Below are 27,556 nucleotides of genomic sequence, written 5' to 3' on the forward strand. Positions count from 1 at the left end.
AATAGGCTGCAGACTCCCTCCAGACCACTTGGGCAAAATGAAAAGGGTGTAGCGTCAGAACTTGACACTTTTCCCAGTTTTGTGCCTGTGGTAAGGCAGAGACCCGCCAGTGGAAGGTTACGTCACCACGTCAGATCTTATTTGGGAAATGTGTTTCCATCTTCCCTTTCACACATCGACTGTGTTTTGGAAAAGCCAAACACCACCTCGCCTGAGCAAAAAAAATGTTTTCACCAAATTTGGGAAACTTTGAATGCTCCGGTTTCCATTTTCTAACTCGATACTTCAAAATGCGCATGGAAGAAAAAACATTGATGAATCTAGATTACTAACAAAATGTCATAGCTGCAGAAAAAAATGCAGCAGTTAAACGAAATAAAAGAAAGAAAAAAAGCAAAAATAGTAATCATAAATCGCTGCTAACTCACTCCAGGCCACTAGAGGGAGTCGACCACCAAGTGGTTTGGGACCAGACTGTCGGTAAGGACGAAACGTCCAACAGACAGTTGGAGGAAGAAAATATGCGTCAGACTTCATATCTTTATCGATATTAAAGAACAGCAGCATATTTATGTATATAATACCAGACGCCCCCTAGTGGTCTGGAGGACTTTGTTTTATTTATTTGTGGTATTTTCTTTCTACTTTTGTTTTCTGTGGTTGGAGGATTTTTCTGTTGGGTTTGTTTTTTGTGTTTGTGTGTTTTGTAGTTTCATGTGTGCATATTTCACGGTTTGCTGAACAGTTTAGTTTAGAAATGTGTTATTTTTCCTAAAGGGAATCCACTCCTTCGTGCAGAACCCCCTCTGACCCAGGGGTAAATGTCCAGAGGGTTCATGTGGAAATATCTGCAGGAGGAGGAAGAGGAGGGCGCTGCCTGCTGGCTGAGCTTCCTCCTCTTGCGTAACTCTGGACGTCTTTTCTTCATCTGCTGTTGCCATGGGTAGGGATCCTGGAGGGGGGGTCTGAGCTCAGTGCCACTCGGGTGGGAAAATCTCAGAGGAATTCTGCTCCGGCTGACGTTCTTCCTCGCTTTGCTGCTCAGTGAGGAGGAGGAGGAGGAGGAGGAGGAGGAGGATGCCGGTGATTGGCTGCAGCGCTGCAGACCTTCCTCCTGTAAGTAACAGCCTGTAACTGTACAAGAGGAGCTGCGCGGCTGCAGGGCGTCGGCGCGAGTCACAGCGAGCTTCAGGTGTAAAACAGATTCCTCACTGCAGTCAGAGATTCGGCTTCCCCTGCAGGCCTGAAGCGATTAGCTCAAATATTCGGATGTCAAATTAAAATGTAACAAAATTATCAGCCACATAAAAAAGTCAAACAGTCTTTTCTCTTCCGCTGTGGAAACGAAGCGTTGGAAGCCTCTGATTATGTCGCAGAGTTTCAACACAAAAACTTTCTACAAATCCCACATAATTTTAACTGAAATCTGGAGATATTTCCCTCCAGAAAGGATCTAAAGTCCCTCCAGCAGCAGGCGGCTCGGCATCGGGGAACCCAGCTCAGAGGAAGGGATTAGCTGGTTCTGCAGAAGCCCGTTAATAACTGCTGGTTGTAAATCAGGTGCAGGCAGAGCGTTAGGAAGCCGTGTTCACTCAGGGTTTAATTAGGAAAGCATCGCTGGACCTGCTGGGTCTTGTTGGATTTATAGTGAAAAATGGCAGAAGAAGAAAGTTGAAACAGGAGGAGGCTGAGGATGAATCCCTGAGGAACACCGAGAAACGTTAGAGGAGGTAACGTTTTACTAAAACAGGTTTTTAAATTCTGCATATTTTGATTAAAAAATGGAAGAAATACATTCAAATGACTTGAATGCTTTTTTACTCCCAGTAAAATTCACTCTCCTAACATTATAGCCTTTATATTTTATTATTTTTAGTTGATAAGTAATAAGATTGATGTAATTATTGGCGTTAGTTTGGGCAGAGGTGCAGTTGAAGGCGTGATTGAAGGAACATGAAAACCTGCCGCACATCAGGAGATTTTTACTGTTTATGCTAATGAGCTAATAGCAGAGCTAATTTTTCATGCAGGCGTTTGCTAACTTTGGAAACATTTAGTGCACTTCAGTTTAATATTTACAGATGAATGCTAAGACGCTAATTTCCTTGGCAGTTTTGTAAACTTTCAGTTGAATAAAGTTTGACGTCTGTTGAAGTTTTGATCACCGACGGCTAAAATTTTTCAAGTAGTTTATAGTTTATAGTAGTTAGCTGTTTATATCTGTGCTTTTATTTTGAAGACTGTTTATGCAGCAGTTCATTTTCCTCTCCTTATATTTTCGCTCCATGATGCGGTGCAACAAATTGTTTATTCTGGTGCACAAAAAATGTCTTAATGTTGAAATATTCGTGTTTTGGGGAAAGTCGGCCATTTTACACTTTTTATGAACCCTGTGATGCTGTGAGTTCTGGTGAAGCCAAGAACAAAAACAAATCTTCTTCCTCCGACTACTTCCGGTCTTCTTCTTCTTCTTCTTCATAGTTTTCGCCAGTAGTAGCATCCGCCTATTGATCACATGACGAGTGTTTCATCTGGCTGAAAAACCACTCTAACTTTTTCTTGAAAAAATTGGTGTATTTGCATCAAGCAAATTTATTTTCGTAATTTAAATTTTTGCAGTTTTCTGGTTCATGGAAGCAGCTGCTTCCTCCAGACCGGATCCGGATCGGCCGGAGTGTTTCTGTCGCTGCGGCTCCACGTCTTCATGCAGCCTGCAGCGGGCGGATCAATGCTACATCAGGTTGATGGGTATTTATATCCCACTCGCCCTGCAGCTAATCTCATGTTCAAAGTGTGTGAGGATTTAAAGAGCTGCGGCGTTTTTAGGGCTTCATCCTGCTTTGTTTGGCTTTTTATAGCAGGAGGCGCCGCGCCGCTCGGGGAAGTCGGAGCAGGGAGGGCTTTCCCAGATTTACAGAAAGGATTAAAAAAACAGAGCAGAGGGAGGAGAGAAGGAGGGCTGCAGTGACGGAGGAGAAAACAGGCAGAGAGGGAAAGGAGAGCTCAGAGGACGGACGCTCGTCTCGGTCGGTCGGCTGTAATTTGGGATTGTTTGGGTCAGGAATGTCAGGGGTTTCCCGGTGAGCGGCCCAGCAGGGAGTCTTCCTCTTCTCCTCTTCATCATATCAGGTACAGCAGCTCGGCTTTGTGTTTGTGTCTCTGTTCGTCGCTGAGGTAAAGTTTCTCCTCGGTTCCGGCTGATCCGCGACCCGGACACCTGTCGGCCCAAAGTCCTCAGGCTGAAGTTTCTGTTCCGGTTCAGAGGTTTGACAAGTGAAGAAAACAGAAAAACAGCGCAGACTTTAAAACCTGGACCAAGGTTCTGGTTTTTCCTTCAGAATCTGATGGAGGGTTGAGATCCTCAGGCTGAGGCTCTTTGGATATTAAAAAAATCAAATGAATTCAGAGGGAAACACTGAAGACCAGAGAAATGCTGGGAGACGGTTTGTTCAGATTCCCAAACAGAAACGCACCGATCCATCAGCCACAGACTGGAATGGGCAGATTCTTCCCTGATCAGCTCTGATCGGTGATCAAAGATCAGATCGCCTTTGATCAGCAGCCAATTATTGACCAATCAACTTGTTTCTACGTGTTAATTGGGTCACGATCAGATTGTGCCATTGATCATAAATGGCTCTGATTGGTGATCAGATTGTGATCGGCTCGGACCGGCAGCCAATTATTGACCAATCAACGTGTTTCTGTTTATTAAACCATCCATCCCACGCAGCCAACAGTTTATGGTTTGATAAAGTTTTATAATTGAATAAAAATGAGAAGCAGGTGAGGGAAATGGAAATGTTTCATTTCGGTTAATTTTTTTCTTTTTGTGTTTTAGTTCTTAGAAAAAAAGATTTAAAGAGAAAAATAGAAAATTGTCAACTGAAAAAATCAGACCAGTGCATTTGATCCAGCTTTTGTTCTCCAGCAGCACTTTGATAATTTAATAACGATATTTTTATTCATGTTGTATTGATGGTCAGGAGAGGAAGGACGAAGGTTGAGGCCAGAGAGGCGAGGAAGAGGAGGATGGAAACGTAAAGAGGAAGAGGCGCGGTTATGTAACGTCTCCTGCAGAGCGGCGCAGCAGTGAAGGAGGTGAAGGTGGGCGGCAGCTTCAAAATCACAAAACAGAGACAGAAAACATCCGATTTCAGTCCAACTGGAGCCTCTGGGCTCAAAGCGGCTGAATTAACAGACCTGATGATGGATTAATAATCTCAGATTACAGAATATTTCCACCAAACCGCCACAGATGAAACCCAGACAAACCCACTGATAATCTGTGGAAACAATCCATCTCTGCTGCCGGCTCCCAGCGCTAACTAGAAATAACCAATCAGAGCCAGGAGGCGGGCGGGGCTTAGCGCTGTCACTCACCCTCCATTTGGCGCTGCTCATCCTGCTCTCTTCCTCCCTGTTTGGGTTTTTGAAGACAGTTTTTATGATGCTAATATTTGATGCTTTTAGGTGTCGTTATTTCATCTGTTGTGTGTTTAGCATTTATTTTTATTTGTTTGGTGAATTTCTCAGTAGCAGCTCCAGGAGGATCTTTACAGATTATCTGTCTCATAAACTGAGACAATTTTAACAAAAATATCAAAACATTTCTTTAAAAGTTACACACTGCAGCTTTAATTCATCACAGTAAACAAATTTAGATGCAACCGATCAGGAGGAAACACACAAAGTCCCAAAGTTACGCAAAACAGTCGGCATCAACGTGACGCAACAAGGCGTCATGGCAACGATGCACTGGACCAGCAACTGCAACAGTTGCAGCAACGTGCAATCTGAGTAGGATGCAACCAACAAACTGTAAAAACAAGAATCATCATTTTAATGAGCTGAAGCAGAACTCCAAGATGAAGCAAATGATAATAATAATAATAGTAATAATAATTACCGGTTGGTACCAAACCAGAAAATTCAGAAACAAACACAACAAGCTGACAAACTAAACATATTTACAGAAGGGTCCAAAGTGTGGCTCTGGGGCCGTCTGTGGCCCCTGGAACAGTGCTGTTCGGCCCCTGACTTCGATTCCTGCAGACTGACAGTCAGTCATTTCCTGGGAAGGATTTAAAATTAGGGGTGATATATCGGTATTGCATCGGTAACGCATCGGTATCGGCTGATAAGTGAAACTGGGCCGATATGAATAACCGATATTTATCTCCAGCTTGTTGCTGTTTGATTATGGAGATGAAGGGATGAGCTGCTGATGTGATGCAGCATCAACGATTATTCTGATTAATAATGATTAACTAATTATTGAAATAATTATCAGCTAATTATTCAATGATCGATTAATCATTCATTAAATAATTATCAGCTAATTTACTGATCGATTAATCGCTCATTGAAGCATTCAGACGCAAAAACAAGCATTTTGCTGAAAGAACAACAAACTCAGAGCAGAAATTAAATCAAAACAGTAAAAAAATAAACATTTTGCATTTAATATAATTAAACAAAAACTTTGTCCAGAACTCCTCAAGTGGCGTTTTTAGCTTCACAATAAAATGTTTCTTACTTAAAAAAGAAATTGAATTATGTATTTGAATATTTTGTCTGTACATATTTTAACATGATATAAAAAAGGTTTAAGTGGTTAAATGTAAAATTTGGCTTTTTTAATCAGATTAAGTGATTAATCGTCAGAATAGTTGCTGCAGCCCCAGCAGGAGTTTAATATTGATAAATATCGTTTCTCAGCCAAAGCAGCACCACTAATATCGGATATCGCTATTGGCCCAAATGTTCATGTCAGTGCATCATTAATCCCCATAAAATGTAAAATATTAGAGGAGAAAGTTTTCCTCTTTTTATCAAACATTCCAGGTTTATGAAAACTGGAACCATAATTTACTGAATTACAACTTTCCTGAAGAAAGTCAGACTCTTTAATTCATTCCAGTGAAAAGAGATGAAAATTCAAACTTTAAGGAATTGCTTTGTTTTCTTTCAAAGAGCAAACGAGACTTTAATTTACAGATCAGTTTTCTACTAGAATCTGACTCGATTGTTTGCTTCACTAAACTATTACATGTAATTTGTTTCTGAACAGATAAAAATGAAGAATCTGTTTAGTATTTTTAATTGAAGTAATAAATAAATCTAGTTGAACTCGACTGATTTGCTTTAACGTTTTGATTGCCTCTGATTTTCTGACTCATTGCAGTCATAAGGCAAAAATGCATGAAAACAAACGAGTCACTAGAAGTGGTTCAGTTTGTAAAGTGCCGGAACGAGTCGGGGAAGAAACGCGGCGACTTGCGTCAACATCGACGTGTCGGGACGACGTTTCCCTTCCTCAGCTCCAAACCAGAACATTTAACTGTTAACATTTAGTCTGAAAATGTTTTCACCAGGTTTTAATATTATATTTATGGCAGTTTGGACAAAACAAACGGCTCCACATTATTAATCAAATGCAGAGAATCAGAAAGAGAAAGTAAAACAGGAAACAGAAAAGTTGTGATTTTAGTTTTAGTCAAACATTTTGCTGCAGCTGAGTTTTGTTCCTCTGTCCTTTTAAAGCTGCAGTTTGTAACTTTTATTAATATTTGTTAAAAATGACAGTTTGATATGAGACAATCTGTGAAAATAATCAATCTCCTCCCTGAACTGCTACTGCTGTCTGGAGAAATGCCCCCAAAACAACCAATCAGAGCCAGGAGGTGGGGCTTAGTGCTGGCAGTCAACCTTGTGTATGCGCTACTCAATGTGCTAATGTTGGAAAAACAATTTACCGTTACAGGAAAAACATTTTTCTGCCATCATCAGTGGCTATGCTAACCAGCATTAGCATTTGTAGCAGGCTATGTTGTGAACTAGCTGTAGCTTAGCAAAGAGCAAGCAGGAGAGGGTGAATACAAGAGTGATTGACAGTGCTAAGTCCCGCCTCCTGGCTCTGATTGGTTGTTTTTAGTTAGAACAAGAGGCAGAGATTGATTTTTTTTCACAGATTATTTGTCTTGTATTAAACTGTCACAACATAATGATCATTTTAACAAATGTGTGAAAATATTTTTTATAAAAGTCACAACCTGCGGCTTTCAGCCTCAGATGACAGTTTAGCTTCTCTAACCTGATGAAATATTAGAAGCTGCAGCATCAGGATGCTTCAGGCTGCAGCAACAGAAAACAAACGGATCGCCTGGATTCTCCGTCCAGATGATTCAGGAACGTTTCAGGAACAACTTTGTTCCTGCAGCAGCAGCAGAATCAGCTGCTGGCTTCCTGTTCTCTTCCTCTCAATCCTCAGATCTAATTAAGACTCGTCTCTTTTCCTGGAAGGCTCGCCGGCTGCCGCGGCGACATGGGCGCCGTGGTGACAAACGAAGCCACAGCGGCCGGTTGGCTTCAAACTGAATCCTGTCAGATTCCTGCGTTTGTGCATCACAGTCGTGTCTCTTGTGGCGAAACAGCATCTAAAAACTTTCCAGGAAGTTTTGATCTTTTCATTAAAGTCGGGCCGAGTGGCTGACAGAGAGGAGACAAATGATTTCCTGAAAATCAGACATTGTTATTGTTAAGGTCCAGACCAAAGTCGGACTCAATTAATTAATCGTGATTAACTAAAAATAATCGTCAACTAATTTAGTAACAAATTAACGGGAGTATACCGATTCAAAAAAGGACTTTAGCTGAAAGAACAACAAAGAGCAGTAATTAAACCAAACTACACAAAATATGAACATTTTCACTAAGACAAAAACATTCTTCATCTGTGGATCTGTTGTAACCAGAACTCGTCTAGAATCAGATTTAGATCCAGTTCAGATAAATGAGTTCTGAACCGCAGATGCATTTATTGTGATGTTTTTATTTGTCTAATTCATTTAGTTTTAATTAGTTTTTGGGGAATGTTTGCTAGTTATTAGTAGACTATTGTTTAGTTTTAGTTTAGTTTTTATTAGTTATAGCAGTTTTAGTTTTTCATTCTTGTAGATCATTTTTAGGTGCAGTATTTAAAAAGATCAAAGGTAATGAATACTCAACAGAAAATGTTATTTTCTTGTGTGTAATTTAACTTGGTGGCATTACGTTTTATTCCAGTCAGATCCAACAGATTTTAGCACTAATAAACTTTATTTACAACCAATAAATGTCACCATTTGATTGGTTTACCAGATTAGAGCATAAGCTAATTCTCGTCTGAAGTCCGATTTGTATGGAATGGTCCGATTCTGACCCATAAACGAACCTGTAGATCATGATGTTCATTTGAGTCTGACTCACATTCATTGAGCTAGCTAAATGTTTAGCTTGTAAACTAAATATTTAGCTAGCTCCAAGCTAGCTAAATAAATGTGTCTGAGCTAGCTAAATATTTAGTTAACAAGCTAAACATTTAGCTAGCTCAGAGCAAATTAAATGATGCATCGTTTAGCTGAGGATCCGTTGGTAAACATCGCAGTGCCTTTAAAACGGCTCATCTTTTGTTTTCAGGGCAAATGTTTTTCAAGAAAAAAAAATGACAGGAAGTGATTCGAAATCAGGAGTTCATAAAAACCAAGCTTTTATTTTGGTAGCCCACTTCCAGTTATTGGCAAGTGAATTTGGATATTAGCTAAATATTTAGCTCCGACCAAAATATTCAGCCTGAGCTCCATATTTAGCTTCATTTGCTAACTGAATATTTAGCGTGAAACGTCAACCTAAACCTGTCGGTCAGTCGACTGAACCGGTTTCTGTTCGTGTGGAAAAAGTCGGAGCAGAAAGCATTCCCAACCATCTGGCCTGGTTTTGGTCTGGCTTTGGTCCCGGTTTTGGTCTGGTCCTGGCCTGGTTCTGGTTTTGATCCCGGTTTTGGTTCTGGTTTTGGTCCTGGCCTGGTTCTGGACTCTGCTGAGTCCAGGGAGCTGAATGAGTGTGACCCTGACGGAGCGGCTGGACTCCCTCAGCGCGGCTCAGCCGTCATTAGCCGCTGCGCTGACTCAGCGCTAAGCTGCTGGATGAGTCACGGCCCGGTTCTCCTGCTGACCCGGCTCTGCTGCTTGATTACAGAGCGGGACGATGATCCACACAGTCAGCAGTCGCCGTGTGTGGCGTAAATATTTAGCTTCTCTGGAACTAAACGGCTAAACAACCCAGAAATCCCGTCAATGGATTCAGGATGTAAACAAACTGTGCTGCAGGTCCAACCGGGTCCAGGATGTTCTGATCCAAACACTGGGTCAGTGTTTTTCTAAATGCTCTGTCATGACCTTTAACCTTTAACCTGCTAATAGAGGCCTAGAAACTGACAGCAGTGGGCATATTTTTGCTAATCTGCTAATAGCAGACATTATGTCTTGTTTAGCATTTTTGCTAACTTTTAAAACATTTAGCACACTTAGCTTTCCTTAAATTAATTTTTCAGAATAAATTCTAATTTACTTGGCTATTTTCTAAACTTTCAGTGGAATAAAGTTCAACATCTGTTGAGTCGTTAGATGCTTATATCCATGCTCTTATTTTGAAGTCTGTTTACGCAGCAGCAACGTTTCCTCTCCTCAGTTGCTACCTTGTTAATATTGTTAATATTATTTTGGTCTAATCTTCAGTCACTGCCGTCGTCTTTCTGCCTCGGCGTTGTGATCACGCTCATCAGTGAGTTTTTCACTCTGATATCGATCGGTTGTCAGATGCATCGGATCAGCAGAACCCGGCCGATACTGTCTTTAGGTGTTTCAGCGGTACAGTTCTGCTGTGACCCAGAACCAGTCACGGCCCGGTTCGTGCAGCTCTGCTGTAATCCTCCAACTATGTGCAAATGTTGCAAAGTTTGTTTTGTAACTTTACAGCAGCGTGATGATGACCCAGAGATGATTCATCTGCTCTGGCCCGGTTCTGGCCAGATCGGGCCGGTTGCATAATCAAGAAAACTCTGAGTTGTGCAGCTGAGCGGGAAGTGAAAGCAGCAGGCCCGGCCGTGGATCCTCCTGCAGCAGAGGGAGGAGGAGGAGGAGGAGGAGGAAGAGGAGGATCCCCTGGAGGTGCCTCAGCCGCTCTCAGTGACGTTGCGGGTCGGGTTCTGCCGGGCCCGCCCCCCTCTCACCGCGGGCCTTACAGGAATTCCCCTCATCGTCACTCAGAGGAAACCGCGCGGCGCCGCCTCAGCTGATAGGCAGGAAACACACACACACAGAGCGGGTCGGTCCCGGGACCGAGTCCAGAACCCAGAGGAAGAGGTTCTGCTCTGCACTGGCTGATTCTGCATGTTGGTTCCTGTTGGAGTTTCTGGGACGGTTCTGCTTCAGGGCCCGGTTCTGGTCCGATCGGTGGAGGTAAGGTTCTGAACAAAGACAGGAAGCAGGCGGTGCTGTCGCAGCGGGTCGGCGGAGCCCCACAGCTCCCACAGCTCCCACTTTGTTCTGTCCCACTGGTTCTGGTTCCAATGGAGTGGGCCGGGTCCAAAGCTGCTGCAGCTCTTCGACCCGTTGGACCTGTTTGTTCTGGAAGCTGCAGGGTCCGGTCCGGTCCAGTCCGGTTCAGTTCAGCGACTGCTACGGCTTTTTATTTTGCACTTGAAGGGAAAGTAAAATTTGACAGTTGACGGTTTTAATGGGTAAACTGGGAGGCCATTTCCTGAAACGGGACCTTTATACTTCCTACTGGTTGCCTAGCAACAGCTCCCTGCAGAAACAAAAACACAGCAGATAAAATCTACCTTTACTGCAGGTCGGCTGTTTCTGAACACCTGAAAAATCCTGCAGGTCCAGAGAAACGTTTGTTCTGGTTCTGACTGCAACACAAGATCAATCAGGTTAATCATGACCAATCAGTAATCGATTAACCATTAACTGGTTTAGGCAAAAAAAAAAACATATAAAGTCAAATCTGTACAAAATTATATTTTGCATTTAAGATAAAAGCAAAATGTCTGTAAATGTTTTACCCAGAATGTCTGGAGTTTATTTACATCCACACTGTTCAGGTTGGTTCTGGTGGAACCGCATGTTGCTCCTAGCAGGGGTCCGGTTTGGGTTCTGGTGGAACCGCATGTTGCTCCCAGCAGGGGTCCGGTTTGGGTTCTGGTGGAACCGCATGTTGCTCCCAGCAGGGGTCCAGTTTGGGTTCTGGTGGAACCGCATGTTGCTCCTAGCAGGGGTCCGGTTTGGGTTCTGGTGGAACCGCATGTTGCTCCTAGCAGGGGTCCGGTTTGGGTTCTGGTGGAACCGCATGTTGCTCCCAGCAGGGGTCCGGTTTGGGTTCTGGTGGAACCGCATGTTGCTCCCAGTAGGGGTCCGGTTTGGGTTCTGGTGGAACCGCATGTTGCTCCCAGTAGGGGTCTGGTTTGGGTTCTGGTTCTGGTGGACGTTCTGGTTTCCTGTTTCTCTCCACTGTCGCCTCATGCTTGGCATCCGGTTGATGATCAGGTTGGGTGGGGTCACTCCATCGCTGCGTCCTCCATTTTGTTTTTACGAAGAGAGCGCCACCTTCCTGCAGGCCTCCTCAGAGAACAACGTTACAGTTTAAGTTTCTATTTCGAAGTTTTCAGCTGTTTGACAGAAGCAGGAAAATTTGAGGACAGGAAACCGAACTGCTGCCCTGACAGACTTCAAAATAAGAGCATGAATATAAACACCAAACTACTGAAGAACTCTTCCGTTGGTGACCAAAACCCAAATATTTATTACTTTATTCAGCAGGAACTTTACAAAACAGCCGAATAAATTAATTAGTGCTTTCAATTTATCTGGAATAATTTATTTAGGAGAATTTAAATGTTTGCAAAAGTTTTTCTCTATTAGTGGAAGTTTGTGAACCTTTTAGCCAATCATTAGTGAGGGTGTATGCTTAGTTCTGACCCTACCTGGATCAGTGACCATCCAGAATATAATAATAATAATAACAATAATAATAATAATAATAATATATACACAGATATTTCTATACATGGTTGCTGTTGCAGGTTTTAATGGTTCCACAGATTCAGGCTGATCACTGCTGGAAATCCTGTTGTCTGCTGGAGGATATAAAGATTTATTTATTACTTCAGGGTGGAAAACTAATCCACCTTTCTGCTCTCACATTCAGGCAGAAATGCTCTGACCTGTTAGCTGCAGTCAAGCTACAACAGCAGCTCCTCTACAAATGTTTCATAATTGTGGCAGCTGCAGTCAGAGGGAGCTGGAGGAGTTGATTTTCATATTCTTCCCCCACACACTCCTAGCCGCCCGCTCCGCTTCTCGTTATTTCAGGTTTTAACTGGGAGCCCACGCGGCCCCATAATCAGAGGCCTGCAGCTTCCTGCGGGGGCAGCAGCAAACCTCTGCAGAGGAGCCACTACCAGATGCCTTCTTCTTCTTCTTCTTCTTCTTCTGCTGCTGCTGCTGATCGGGGCGCCGCCCGGACCCGGACCCGCCTCTCGCTCTCCTTATGCATTATTGAGAGCTGCAGGTTTGGGCCGGCGCTCGGCATTCTGTTCACGTTCTCACCGCAGAGCAAGATCGGCTCCAACTCCAGCGCTCCACTTTTTATTCTCATTTTACATTTGTTCCCACCTCCTCTCTAAATTATTTAACAAATCTCATCTTGCAGCCGTACCTGACGGGAAAAATCGAGTCCAAATAAACAAAGATGAGGAGCTGCAGATAAATCAGATTAGCTTCCAGTTTTTAATCTGTTATGATCTGCAGTTTAATCCGTTCTTCAGCTTCTTCCTAACGGCTTCAGCTTGGCTCTTTGAACGTCGTGACCTTTGACCTCTAGCCTGCTAACTGAGGCCTGTAGAGTCTGATTTGCAGCTGTGGGGTTTCAGCTCATTTCTCTGAGCTTCACGCTCTGACGTTGGGCTGAATCTTCTGGGCAGGTTTGGATGTTTCCCTCTTGTCCTTCCAGCCCGGCGTTGTGTTTCCACACCTGCTGGTAGAGAAATGATCCCCGATGGTTCTGATCTGCAGAACCAGCCCGGTTCTTATTCCAGGTCCAACATGGAGCCAACAAAAACTCCATGCAGACGGGGAAATGTGCATGAATCTGGTTTTTGAATTTTAAACTCCTTTTGTCTCAGAAGTTTTCTCACATTTTGTCTTTTTGATTATTTTCTTATCCAGAGGATCTTTGGTTAAAGGAGCAGATCTGCAGATCTGTTTTAGGGATCCGCTGTGTGTTTTAGGGATCCGCTGTGTGTTTTAGGGATCCGCTGTGTGTTTTAGGGATCCGCTGTGTATCAGATCTCTGCAGCAGCAGCTTCCTGTTGTCGCTGCGTTTTGTAAACAAATGCTGGTCGCTGGTTTTCTGCTGACAGCAAGCCTTTGTTTTGCAGCGCAGGGTGGGGACGGCGTTATGTAATCGCTGGAGAGAGAGACGGAGGAGGGTGTGCCTGTAGTAACATACACACACACACACACACACAGGATGACATAATCCACTGACCTCCTCCACTCCAGAGTTTCCTGGCATGGATCTGGGAACATCCTGCTTTCTTCCCTCTTGTTGGTGTTTGTGTGTTTCTGTTCCAGGATGTTTTCAGGGTTTCCTGGTTGGAGAAGAAAATTTTTCTCTTTTCTGAAAATTTTCAGATTTAAATGAAAAGGGGACAAATTGTTTCTGTTTTTTCCTGCAGAACTGATCCAATTCTGAACCCAAACTAACACCAGCGTAGGTTCCTAGAACCTCTGTTGGGTTTGTCGGTACTTCATGAGTCGGGTTGTCAGAACCGGTCCAGTTTAACAACATTCATCACTTTAATGAGTTCAAATATCCAACACTCCTCCAGAAAATATCCAGGTTCAGATTTCATGTTTTACAGAAACAATGAAGTTCAGACGGTTCTGGTTCTACAGAACCTACAGATAGAACCCGAGAACAGAGGAAGAACAGATGGAGGATAAACGAGTGTAAGATGAAAAGATCTAAGCGTGGATGGAGCGATGGTTTAGATTCTTGCCGTAACGGGTCGCGCTTCCTGTCGGAGCGTGTTGCACTTCCTGTTGGAATGGTTGAACTTCCTGTTGGAATGGTTGAACTTCCTGTTGGAATGGTTGAACTTCCTGTTGGAGCGTGTTGCACTTCCTGTTGGAATGGAGGCGCTGGTTCTGGTTCTGCTACCTGATCTGCATCTGGACCAGCTGAGAGTTTGAGCTTTATGGTACCAGTGCTGGTTAGTATCACCAGAACCAGAACCAGTTCAGAACCACACATTACAGCAATGGAAGACCTGGAGCAGAACTTCTGAACTGGGCTGGTTCATCCATACCCGGTTGGATCAGAACCGCTTAGTGGACATTAAAGTTTTCAGCCCCTGGTTCCTTTTTGCACCTCACATCAATAATTCCAGCAGTGGTCGGTGCATCGGTCCGTTTGGGTCAGACAGAACCAGGCTGCTGACCTGCTGCGTCCTGGAACCAGGCAGAACCAGAACCAGAACCAGAGCTGGGTGTTTCCCAGCATGAAGCAGCAGCAGCAGCATCGTCTCTGCAGCGATGCTGAAAACGTGTCTCTGCTTCTCTGTTGCAGATAAAATCGAAGAGGCGCAGAAGGAGCTGAAGGATCCGAATGGTTCACAGGAAGGTAAGAACCGACTCGACCGGTTCTGTCCGGGCGGACTGGAGAGTTTCCACACCCAGCAGGAGGAATCTGAGGAGCTAAACATGTTTCTGCAGCAGCAACTGGTCCCAGTTTGTTTTCCTGTAGTCCCACTGATCTGCAGCTGAGTGGACTCCAGTGCTCCCAGTTTGTTTTCCTGTTGGGCTCTGTGGGTGTAGCCTGAGGGCTTAACTGGTTTCCAGTAAGAGAAGCTTTAGCCTCATCCGAGAGGTTTAATATTCTGATGGTACTGAACCTAAAGCAGCGCAGCTCCTGTCCTACTTATTCAATAAATTAGCAGCAAAAACAAGTTTTGAATTGTTTTACAGTTTACAGTAAACTACAGTAAACTGTAGTAAACTGTAGTAAACTAAAGTTTTTTTTCCCTTTAACATCATAAAGAGACGGACAGGAAACATCCAGCGACTTTTCACACTAAAACTTACTTGGACCAGAGAAATCTTGAAATGTTTTGGAGAAAGGTTTTGTTGATGAAAACATTTTATAGACCAAAATAAATGAATAGATAGAAAACTTTGACCCAAATCAGGAACCTGCATATTCATTATTCTTCCAGTGAGGTTCAAGTTTTTAGAAACAGTTGGTAGCAGCAGCTGCTGCTGAGGGACAAACAACCAGTTATTAGCTTTAGGGGGTGAATACTTTTCCACACAAGGGCAGGTTGGTTAGGACAGATTTATTCCTCTTTTGAAAGCTGCTTTTTCAATTTCTACAGTAAATGTTTGAGTTTGAAAAAAAAGTTTTTTTATTTGATCATCTAATATTTATTATTTCCTCACTTCCTGAACAAACTGTTTTCCTTCATGTTTAGACTTGGTTTGTAAAAGAAAGCAGCTATGGGATGTTAATCTGCAGTAAAACACTGACAGACATTTTCTCTTTGATTGGTGATAAAACCATTAAAACCATTAAAACCAGTCCTATTGGTCGACGCAGGCAGATGAAGACCAGGAGATGTTTGGAGACATCCGGTTTCCTGCCTGATGCTCCTGTTTTGTGTCTGAAACCGTTTCAGAGACGGTGTTTATCTGTTGCTGAGGGTTCCTGCACAGCTTGCCTGAAGAACAGATTAAGTTAGAGAAGATCAGGCAATCCTTAATCTAATTATGTCTACAGAACTTAATGGCCCCTGAGCTCATCCTGGGAAACACCATCACAGGCCAGGAAACTGTGACGGATCACAGTGAGCGTTACGTAACCGTGTCCTGAAAAACCCCGGCCCGGTCCGGTGCTGAGGCTGCAGGGTTCTGATCAGCTGCTTCACAGAACCAAAACGAGTGTTAGACACGACAGAAACTTTAATAAATCTTTAAAGAGTCTTCTTATGAAAAACTCTTTGTCAGATTTTGTAACAAATTAGTCGAGTCGAAGGAAAGGACATCGGTTATAATGCTGATCGGGAGGTGATTTTCAGCTGACAAAGCGTATTTTTGTTTTCTGGTCAGGACTATAAAACACTGAATGATAGTTGACCTTCTGAACCAACGATGTGTTTGTTTCTGTCTCCACAGGTGTGTCTGAGAGCAGTCAGAGGGCTGCAGACAGCATAAAAGGCCTGAAGAGGAAAAAAGTTGTTGGAGAAAATCAGCTGAAGAAAAATCCCAAATCTCCTGTGAAGAAGCCCCTGAAGTCAAAATCATGTGAAGCTGCAGCCCACGACTCGTCACCTAAAGACACGAAACCTTCCTCCTTCCCCACCCGCCCCTCCAGCAATCCACCAACGTCTCCAAACAGAAAAGAAGACCCAGAAAATGTTGTACAAACTGCAGCATCCCTCGAGGAGGGGTCCTATTTTTCTGATGCTGAGAAGGTGAAGCAAGAGTCTTCTAGGCCTCCGTCACGTGAGCCCTCGGACAGCAAGGAGAGCCCGCAGGTTACTGCCGAAGAGCCTCTTGCCAAAGACAGCAAGAGCCCAGAGCACGGCTTCGTGGGAGAGTCGTACCGCAGCAGCGACCCTCTGGACGTCCTGCTGAAGGCGATGGAGCCTGACTTCAGCACGCTGACTGAGAGGAAAAGCCCCTCGCAGGCCATGGCCATCAATAAACCACCTGCTACTCTCTATTCTCAGCTCAGAGGGGGAGTAACTCCTCTCCCTGCAGTCAACCTAGGTCTCCAGACGCAGCCTCCCCACATGCAGACCTATTACATTGACAAACAGGGGAACGTCATTGGCATTGCAGCAGCTCTGCAGGGAAATCTGCAGACATCTCAGCAGGGAGCACCACAGTTTATGCCAGTTGCTTCAAATTCAGAAAAACCCAGTTTGCACATGAACTTTAGCACCGGACCACCAGCTCCAATGGGCACCAATGCTTTGCCCCAAAGCCAACCCCCAGTAGCACAAACATGCCAGTCTATTCCTGCCAGTGTTCCCAGCACCATTCAGGTTCCAGTAACGCCGAGCAGCAACCAGATGCAAATGACCACTGTCATGAACTTCGGTGCTGAGCAGGTCGCCAAGGACCAAAAACTTAAAAAGCCCGGAAAGTATGTATGTGAATACTGCAGCCGGGCATGTGCAAAACCCAGCGTGCTGCTCAAACACATCAGGTCTCACACAGGAGAGCGACCATATCCCTGCGTCACCTGCGGCTTTTCCTTCAAAACCAAGAGCAACTTATACAAGCACAAGAAATCCCACGCTCACGCTATAAAGCTGGGGCTCATGGCACGCTCTGAATCCGGAGGTGGATCGTTGTCTCAAGAATCGGACAAAGCTGCTGGTACACACTCAGAGGCAGAGGAGAGTGCTGACAGTGATGAAGAAGGTAGCACCGCCGACCTGGATCCAGATTCTACGCAGAGCTGCACAGCTGCTTCCTCTGAAAACAGTTTGCAAGGTGCAGGCATTACACCCTTAGAGTTGAACTCACCAGTAAGATCCTCCCCAAGTCGGAGGGCCCACGAACCTAAAGTGACGGCAGCTCTTCCAAAAGTTGTTGTGTATCCAGTTAACGCATCTCCTCTGAGGGCAGATAGTCCAAGAGTTACAGGTGCTGCACCTGAGCAAGCTGCTGCTCAAAGGCAAAGAGACTTTCAGGCTACAAATCTGAGACCAGGCATTCTGTCCTCCCTGAAGGAGGTGGAAGGTACAAATCCCTCACTGGACACTGTAAGTGAGGATGAAGACCAGCAGTGCAAGTCTCCCCTGTTGGGCGGGCATGCTCAACTTCAGCGGCAGCAAGCTACAGACTTCTCTCAGCAGCAGCAGCCCAAGTGTTTGCTCAGTCCCCGCAGTTTAGGAAGCACAGATTCTGGTTACTTCTCTCGCTCTGAAAGCGCCGACCAGGCCATGAGCCCCACAAGTCCTTTTGTGAAGATAATCCCCCCAGTAGACCTTGACATTTCCAAGAATCCACTTCCCAGCATCCCTGCCTTGGCTGCAACTTTAATGCATGTAGCTGAGCAAAAACCACGACCCCCAGAAAGACAAATGCGCCCACCACTGGAAGCCACTGCCCGCTCCCTGGAAGAGCGCATTTCAAAGCTGATATCCGACAATGAAGCAGTGGTGGATAACAAACAGCTGGACAGCGTTAAGCCACGGAGGACCTCTCTGTCCAGAAGAGGCAGCATTGACTCCCCCAAATCATACATCTTCAAAGACTCATTTCAGTTTGATTTAAAACCAATGGGAAGGCGGTCGAGTTCCAGCTCAGACATCCCTAAATCCCCATTCACCCCCACAGACAAGTCAAAGCCAGTGTTTCTGCTCTCCGTTCCTTCCCCCTACCCTCCAATGGACTGTCTGCCAATAACACGAAGTAACTCCATGCCCACCACGCCTGGACATTCAGCCCTACCTGTCAACGTTGCTCCCATCCCCCACCCTCTGAGGGTCTGTCAATCCTTTGATGATAAAATTGGTTCCCTAAATGATGAGGTATTCTCATCAGCACCACCAACTCCAAACCCTGCCATGCATTCTCGCACTTTGGTCAGACAGGTAGCAGTGGAAGATTTTTCCACAAGTGAGGGTCATGGCCTCCCTTCTGTTCGCTCCATGGATGAGGGCCATCATGGCCCGAGCATCTCCGCTGACTTAATGCAGAGGAGCAAGTCATTTGAACACGGTCAGGACAGAAACAAGAAGCCACAACAAAACAAAGGCACGATGTATGAATGTGAAACCTGTCGGAATCGGTACAGGAAGTTGGAGAACTTCGAAACTCATAAGAAATTCTACTGCTCAGAGCTTCGTGCCCCAAAGAACAAGCCAGTGGTTGTTAAAGAAAGTGATCAAGATGTTTTTCACGTCGGCATACAACACCCAATCATCCCGAGGTCAACAATCGGCTCAGGGATACTGGATCAACAGACATCAATCAGGAAGAGGCGGAAAATGAAAAGTGTTGGTGATGAGGATGATCAGTCTCCAACTGACACCATCCCACCATGCTCAGTTAGTTTTGAGTCTCCAATAGATCCTACCAACAGGACGTTCTCTCGACATTCTCTAATAGTAGAGGTCCAGCCCAAAAACAACCAGCCAAAGCTACCTCAGATCCAACTTGTAGCACGAGGGATGAATACAGATTCTAGACTGTCGCCCATTAGAGAAACCCAGAACAGCAGCTCGGTGAAGGGAGAGCTACCTAGGCAGGGCAGTGGGACGTCAGTGATTAAACACACCAACTCTCTTACCAGCCACAGCTCATTTGAGGCGGACTCTGTGGATAGGGTCTCTCCAGTTATAACCATGGAGAAGGACTCCCTGAGTGAAGCCAACATAGAAGGAGCAGCAGCTGGCTCCGCCGAGACCTACCATGAAAAAATGACCAAATCCTCCAGTACTGAATATGTAAACCAAAAAAACGAGCAAAGCAATGATGGCAGGCTTAGTGTTAACTCCACGCCTGTCCAGTCTCGTCTTGTTCGCCAAAGCAACATCCAGGTCCCTGAGATTTTAGTCACAGAGGATTCAGACAGGGAGCATGAGACCCAGGCTGCCGAACCAGCAGACAAGCCTCCAGATCAGTTCAACTGGCCTCAGAGAAGCGAGAGCTTATCAAAGTTACCGGCAGAGAAACTTCCTCCAAAAAAGAAAAGGATTCGGTTGGCTCAGATGGATCACTCCTCAGGGGAATCCAGCTTTGAGTCTACTCTCTCACGCAGCCTCAGCAGGGATAGCAGTCTCTCTCGTTGTTCCAGCATCTCTGCCTCTTTCGACAGAGATGAGCTCTCTCGATCTGAAAGTCCATCCAGAGGCGAGAGTTCTGGCAAAGCCCCCGATACCCAAAGTCTGTCAGCAGCTTTCAACACCCTTGGTGTGCCTGGAATCATGAGGCGTGCCGCATCTGAGCAAATCACCTGTACACAGCCCTCTGTGGAGATTTCAAGTGATTATCGTAGCAAGTCCTTTGATTGTGGAAATGTGTCTCCCAGCAGGTCTCTGTCACCTGTTGCTCAGCCAAAGACTGGACAACTCTCCCAGGTACCGCTTATCGAAAGGAGGCGAGGGCCACTGGTTCGACAGATGTCTTTAAAGATTGGCCCAGAAAGCCAGCAGCCTGTGCGGAAAACCGTCATCCCTGCAGACAAAGCTCCCATCACAAACGTCAGCTCTTTTCCACAGAACAGATCCCAGCAGATTCACATATCCAGTAGACGCCCCGCATCTCAGCCATTCATACTTCATCCTACAGAGGCACCCCTGCAAAAGAATGAGCAAATAGTGCAAAGTATTAATCTAGGAAGTCCGACTCAGCTGCCACAGGTCCATGGTCTTCCACACCCTTGGCATCAAACGTCAAGGGTTAAAATTACCCAGAAGATCCAGCAGCCGCTCAGCCAGATCACAGTGGGTCGGGAAAGTGTCCAAAACAAGACTTCCGTCTTTGAAGACAAGAAATGTTTCGTTCCCAAATATCAACTTCAGTGCCCTCAGAGATCAAGCCAAACATTCTCCTTCTCTTGTGCACAGGGGACTCAGATCGCGTTGCCAATTTTAACTATTCCAATAGCCAATCCCATGCTGAGTATTCCCAAATCATCAGATGTAATACAGAATGTTTTTGTTGCCAGTCAGCAAGCCTCTGAGATCAAGACCAAGACAGTTGTCTTGGCAGCCGAGCAGCAGAAGAATCAACCAGGACCTGTTCCACTGCCGCAGATCCTGATTACTCATGAGCAGATGCACCCTTCTTCCTCCCTGTCCAATAAAAGCATCCCGTCATCGTCTCACAGCATTGTCGAGACCACCCCTCAGGTTGTGTTGACAGCAAAGAAAGACGTTCCTCCAAATCACCCAGACCAGGTCCCTTCTTTCTGCACTCAGAAACTGGCTTCAGTAACACTTTGCCCCCAGCAGGAACCCACTGCTTCCAGTAAGCGCATGCTTTCCCCTGCCAACAGTCTGGACATTTACATGGAGAAGCACCAGAAACGGGCCAAGGATGAGCATGGGGTGGCTTGTCTGACAGATGGAAGATCACTCAGTTACCTCAATTCAAAGATGTCTGAGGTGACACGACAGAGGAAACTGATGCTCGTTCGGCAGGTTTGCACAACAGAACCGGCGGACAGCCCCATCGAGACCGAAGCGCCTCCTCTGCCTGACGTCAAGACAGCTTCTGAGAAGGACTCGGAGGCAACAGATGATGTGAAACCCATGTCACCTGATGGTTCTGGACTGGAAAAAGACAAGAGAAGTGTGATTCCGGAAGAGTCTGTTCTCACTATTATGAAAGGGAGTCAGGACACCTCTGTGCCCAACACCTCCCTAAAGCCCCACGAAAAAACAGAGGAGCAGAGATGGTCCCCGGCCAAATCCCTGATCCGACCTGCTAGTTTCCATTCCGGACAGGGGAAACTGACCACATCGGTATCGATGGTGAACACCAAGGACACCCACCGCCTGTCTTTTCCCAGCTTAAAGACCACTACCACCTTCACATGGTGTTTCCTGATGAAGAGAAAACCTCTGCATGTCCAGCAGATTGGCCTGAAGACATCAGCTTATACTTCCTGGACTGTAAACCCTAACAATCCCAACCCCCTGGGGCTACCCACCAAGATGGTGATGTCTCTTTTTGACTCCAAGCAGAGCTCCAAGAAAATCCACTACACCTCTGCTATAAAGACGAGTGGGAAGTCGGACATCCTGTCGTACTCAGGCAAACTGAAGGACATCATGCCCCGGGTGAGTCCCTTTTTAAAATATCTCACACTTCCACTAATAGCATAGCTAAGCTTTTGTTTAGCGCTTGTGGTAACTTTGAAAATGTTTATTCAAATTATTGTTAACAAAACAGCAAAGTAAAGTATTCTAAAATTCAACATCTGTGCTATTTATCCACTGTTATTTCTTATAGTAATAAGACGTTTATATTCATGTTGTTATTTTGTTTACGCAGGAGTTCAATTTCCTCTCGTCACTTTCTTCTTTTGTAAAGAAAGGAACAAATTAATGTAAAAATTAACACACATGAACTGCTTTGAACTGTTTCTGTTAATATTCCTCATGTTCTCCAACGATGATGCAGTTCAGAAAATGTTTGTTCTGTACCCAGCATGCACCAGTAAACACATTAAAATCTACTGATGTCCTGCATACTTTCTGACCATTACGCAAAATCAGCAACAGAGTTAGCAATACTAAACAACTATAAAACTCAAATTATGAGTGAAAGGTCTGTTCCAAAGAATCACTTCCTGAAGAGCAAACCATACAGGTAGATGTATCAATGAAACATGAATGATTGAAATTAGCGCATTATCCATTAGCTTCCAATAAATACTCTGTTGGTGTAACACTTTGGTGTTAGCGATGCTAACGTTTATGATTAGTACTTCAGGGTTAGCATAGCAAGCTTTGTAGCTTGTGGTACCCACCATTGATTTTATTCAATTGCATAAATTTATGACTTTACTTTCTCCTTCAGGTTCTGGCTGCCCAGAAGTCTGTGTCAACAGAACCGAGAGGTAAACTACAACCAGAACCTCAAACCAGTAACGATTCAGACAAGGAAGTGACCCCTTCAGCAGAACCACGGCGCGTCAAAATTTTTGACGGCGGGTAAGACTTGCTCTGTGATTATCTTCGCAGAGGTTTTTTTGTCGCCTCATGGATTTCAAAGTGACCCTGCAAACCCACAGATACAAATCTAACGAGGAGTATGTGTACGTGCGTGGCCGTGGACGAGGAAAATACATCTGCGAGGAGTGCGGCATTCGCTGCAAGAAGCCCAGCATGCTGCGCAAACACATCCGCACCCACTCGGATGTGCGGCCGTACCACTGTGTCCACTGCAACTTCTCCTTTAAGACGAAAGGTAAGAGGCCTCAGCCTGATTAGAAGATAAATGTTTGTCTGGGTTTCACCTTTTTCTACTTGTTAGCAAAGCAGATTCTCAGAAAATAGGTTCATATGTCAGACCCATAAAACAATTTTTTATATATTTATTTTTTAAGGTTTTATTGGCTCTATTTTATTAGAGAGTGGTCAGACAGGAAAGTGGACAATAAGAGAGGTGGAAGACATGCGGGTCATCAGGCCAGGACTTGAACCTGTGACAGCCACGTCAAGGCCTGGGCTGGCCTTTTACACGGCGCCACTGCAGCACCCCACAAAACAGATTTTTATTTCAGAAATGCTCTGGAGAAGAGAGTCAGTTACAGCTTCTACAAGGAGGATTAACTACAAAAGGCCATTGTTAAAGACGCTTGTTGTTCAGAGTTCTGTATTCAAACAAGGTAATAAGTTGTTTACGAAAATACATCCATATTACAGGCATAAATTCATTTTGTCTGAAAAAAATTAAAATGATCTGACATGTTGATTGATGTGTTTCTAGTTTAACCTTGCAAATATTTTATGTCACATATAATATGTATTATAAATATATTGCCATTAAAAAACTCCTGAAAACTTCAGCGCTCTCCATGTAACAAATCTGCTGCATTTGTGATTAAAAAAACGGAAGAATTATTTTGCTGATGTCGCACGTGTCCGACAACCTTGTGACCAAAGTCTGCGGTAGTTGTTTCGGTCTTGGAGCAGAGACTTCAGGTGACAGATGGGAGCTGAATCATTTAGGATTTAAAACCATTTCCATGGTAACAACTTTCCTCAGCAGGTCTGTGTATGACTTCACATCATGTTACGGATTGTGGCACAGAGGTAGAAACGAAGCAGAACAAACAAGAGTTTGAATTAATAGCGTTATTTATTAGCGCTCGTCAGACATTTGAGTGAGTTTTAATTTAGTGCGTCACATTTAAAATATTTAAAGATGCTAATGCCTGAATTTTGTTTATATTAAATGCAAACTTCAGACTCCTAGGCAGGGGCGTATTCAGGAAGTTTTTCAAGCGGGTTATGTGATGATCTTTGGGTGTTACCAAAATAAAACCCAGACAAGAAGCAGAGCTGGAATAAACTTTGTAAAAGTGAGAGACTCAAAATATGAAGGTCATAAACATAAATAATTCTGACTAATTTAAGCTTTTTATCTTCTTAAAGGGGCAGTATTTATTGAGCTTTACATCATGTTATAATTTTATTTCCTGGACTGTTGCCTCGATTATTTCATGCATGTTTGAGAAATTCTTTAATCTCCATTCAGCTGCAAAACGTCTGGGTGGACCTAGCCCCGCCTTCGAGGCGCATCTCCTCCTCACAGAGGAGCCCTCCCCTACAACTCAGCTCCTTCAGACTAGCCAGCACCAATTAGCAAACGCCTGGAGGAACTAACTGCTGCTCAGAGTAACGCTGATAAAAACCCTAAAGGGTTATTAGAGGAGCCATGTTGGGATGACTTCCTGGAGGCGGAGCTTCAGAAAGAACAGGAGCTTCTTAAAGAGACAGAGACACAATTTCAAGGCGTTAAAATAAGGAAGTAAACTTTCTTTAAGACATATTTGATAGTTTTTAAAGCAACTGGAGATAACATAGTTAGTTGATTGTGCTATAAAATGGCACTATGTGCCAGAAACATACAGAATACTAAACCTTTAAGTTGTTATTCACTAAAAAATATTCATTTTTGAAACAGTCAATTTTAGACCATAAATTAGTTTAAATTTATGTCCAACAGTTTCAGGTGTACATAAAGCTGTCGAAAAGAAGCTTTTATGTTTGTTGCTGCTGCAAACTCCTCAGATCTGAATTAGATTGGTTTCGATGAGAAAGCTGCACTGAGCATGTGCAGCAGGAGCCGTGCATGGCCGTCACATTTACTTTAACGGAGCGACTCCAGCTCTTCCCAACTGTTGCAGGCTGTAAAAATGAAAGATGTGGTTCCACCGTCTCCAGCTATGATTCATCGGTCCTGATCAAACTTCCCACGCTCCGCTGCAGAACAGAACCCAGAGTCAGCAGCCCACGTTCTTTTAAAAATGTCTTCATCAGTTCCTCAGCTTTCCCAAACAGAGCGCCCCATTATGTAAGCTCCTTTCCAGCTCTTCCACCTGTAACCTCTCTCTGGCTCTGTCTACAGGGAACCTGACCAAGCACATGAAGTCCAAGGCCCACAGTAAGAAGTGCATGGAGATGGGGGTGCCAGCCGGGGCGGTGGAGGACCCGGACGCAGAGGACTCTGGTACGAAGCTCCGCTGGATGACTTAATGTTCAAACCCCATGACTGGCTTCTCTAGCAGAACGCTCAGCAGGACTGAGAGGCGGCTGGTGTTGCTATGCGGATCAATAGTTTTGCCTCCGTCTAATTAGGAACTCTAAAAGCAGCTTCTTCCTCTGGTAACTCGGAGGCCATGTGGGCGGCAAGCACAGTGCTCAGAAAGAGGAAATTGCGGCGTCTAAATTTAGAAAAGGAGAGCGAGCTGCCTGAGAGCGTTCTCTGGTCCGAGTTTGTTTTTCCTCTCCTGCCTGTAATGGAGCCGAGGGGCTTCCTCCTTCCAATCCTAACCCCGACCCTAAATCCTTCCTTACAGTTTATTTACGGTTTTATTTAGGCTGAGGTGGTGTTATACCACAGGTGCAGCAGTCATAAAGCCAGATAAGATGCTGAGTCACTTGTTGCTATGGTTATCTTTCCAGGGGAAACTGCAGCCCCAACATCATCGCTTGTGCAAAGTCTCAACCTTTTTTTCAGTCAGATTTTCATAGTTTATGAAGTTTTACTGCCTGATAGTCTTGGTTAGATTGGAACCAAAATTGCAACATTTGTTACATTTTGTGTTAAATGATCCTGTTCCCCTCCTGGCCTGTGGGGGCGCTGCACCAAGAACCACGGAAGGAAACGACACAAAAACCTCTGAAGACGCTGAGAGCAACTTCCTTCTTCACCAAATGGAAACAAGATGGAGGCGTCAGATTTTAGCGGTTGGAGGATTTCTCTTCAGTCTCTGGCTGAAGATCAAGAGCTATTTCTGCTGCTAGCGCTAGGCTAGCACGTTAGCTTTGGTTGTATTTACCCAGAATGCCCTGTGCTGTAGTCCACTTCCTGCTTTTGGAGCGGTCTCATGTTCATGTTCAAACTGAACCGGAGTTCACTTCAACAGAACCCAGACCGAGGTTTGGAAGACCAGAGGTCAGAGGTCGGTTAGCGTTCACACCTCATAAACTGAATCAGACTTTCTTGGGAAACAGACTGCCGTTGGGTTGAAGTGGACTGAACAGGGCTAGTATGATAAAACCTTGAGGTTCTACGCTGCCTGAGTGGCCCGGTCGGTTCCTCCGGTTCAGGACTGGAATATTGTAATTTTTACCATAAAATAATCAGACACTGTTTGCAACATTTGACAGGAAACATTCAGCGTTGATGTCGACTCATGAGGTTTTTCTGCTTCAGGTGACCGAAGTCATTTGAGCAGCACCGACCGCCAGGACTCGGATGGCGATGACTCGGACGGGCCTGACGATGAGGAGAACGACGATGAGGAAGAGGAGGACAGCCAGGCGGAGTCGGGCCTGTCCACCAACCCCTCGGTGTCCGCCAGCCCACAGCATGCCTCCTCCAAGGAGGCTGACGTCCCGCCCAGCGCGCTGCTCGCCCAGATGTCCATCAGCGTCGTGTCTCTCCCCTCGAAGCCCCTCGAACCCTCAGACTGCGTCCTAGTGACCTGCCCCGCCCCCCTGGTCCTCTCCCCACCGCCCGTCACCGCCACCGCAGACTGCTGCCCCTCCGACTCGGACTCGGTGCACATGATGAGCCCGGTGTCGCCCTGCAGGCAGATGTCCATCGACTACCCGGACTTTGACGGACCCGTTAGTCCACCGGCGCCGAGCCGCGGCTCCAGACCGCTGCAGGTGAGATGCTCATGCTCCCTCCTTCCTCTCCTTTCCTTCCCTCTCCCCCCTGTGACTCCTGCATGCAAGGCGCCGCCACAGACCTCCTGTCCGGCTGCACCAGGTATCAAACCCTCCACCTCAGCGCTCCGTATGGAGAAGCATTAGTGCCAAAAGTAAGACAACTTCACCGGAGCAAGAGGCTACATCTATGCTGATCTGATATCCCGGTATCGGTAGCCAGGATGTTTGCACATCTTTAAAAAGTCTTAAATTTATGTTAAAAAGTAAGTTGGTGTGTAATTAATCACAGGTTTTAAAGTTTTTCTTTAATCTCGTATATTTGACGTATTTTTCTCTTCTACCAGACTTTCTCTGTCAGCCAAAAGTTTGAGTCGTACTCCTCAAATGTTCTGTGACCCAAGGTGGTTGAGGCTACTGTTAAATCACTGCTAACACACACTAGCTATCTAGGTAGTTTTATTTCGTCTATCATGAGAAAGTGAAAATTTAGTTTGTACATTTCTGTGGAGATATACGTCTTAAATTTTATTTTCCCTGGGTAACAAGCGCAGCCTCACTAGCGTTAGCCCTGGATAGGCTAACAACTAGCATGCCTACACTGGTCACTCACTGGTTTTTCTTCTTTCTCTGCTGTTCATTAGCACAGATATGTTAGCATTAGCCTTGTATAGGCTAGTACATCTATCTGTGCTAGGAATGCTCGTTAGCCTACCCAAGGCTAATGCTGGTAAGTATAGGGAATGCATGTAGCCTCCTGCTACAGGGAAGTAGCCGCCCCTGGGGGAGCATTAGTATTAA

General features: G+C 45.0%; 1 protein-coding gene and 1 long non-coding RNA gene across 4 annotated transcripts in view; one reads left to right on the top strand and one right to left on the bottom strand.

Moving 5' to 3' along the window:
- hivep1 (HIVEP zinc finger 1) overlaps positions 1–27,556 on the top strand; it is a 39,127-nt gene that overhangs the window by 10,280 nt on the left and 1,291 nt on the right. For all 3 annotated transcript variants that reach the window (XM_032581595.1, XM_032581596.1, XM_032581597.1), the window contains exons 3-8: positions 14,458–14,511; positions 16,059–21,688; positions 22,431–22,564; positions 22,645–22,820; positions 24,987–25,088; positions 26,298–26,755. In XM_032581595.1, the coding sequence (XP_032437486.1) occupies positions 14,458–14,511; positions 16,059–21,688; positions 22,431–22,564; positions 22,645–22,820; positions 24,987–25,088; positions 26,298–26,755 (6,554 nt within the window). The remainder of the gene's footprint in view (positions 1–14,457; positions 14,512–16,058; positions 21,689–22,430; positions 22,565–22,644; positions 22,821–24,986; positions 25,089–26,297; positions 26,756–27,556) is intronic.
- LOC116731761 (uncharacterized) lies at positions 8,507–14,040 on the bottom strand. The gene is made up of 2 exons (XR_004341622.1): positions 13,375–14,040; positions 8,507–10,629 (listed from the first exon to the last, which is right to left on the bottom strand). It is a non-coding gene; the product is annotated as an uncharacterized LOC116731761 (long non-coding RNA).

Source organism: Xiphophorus hellerii, chromosome 13 (genome assembly GCF_003331165.1).
Source record: "Xiphophorus hellerii strain 12219 chromosome 13, Xiphophorus_hellerii-4.1, whole genome shotgun sequence".
Lineage (NCBI taxonomy): Eukaryota > Metazoa > Chordata > Actinopteri > Cyprinodontiformes > Poeciliidae > Xiphophorus > Xiphophorus hellerii.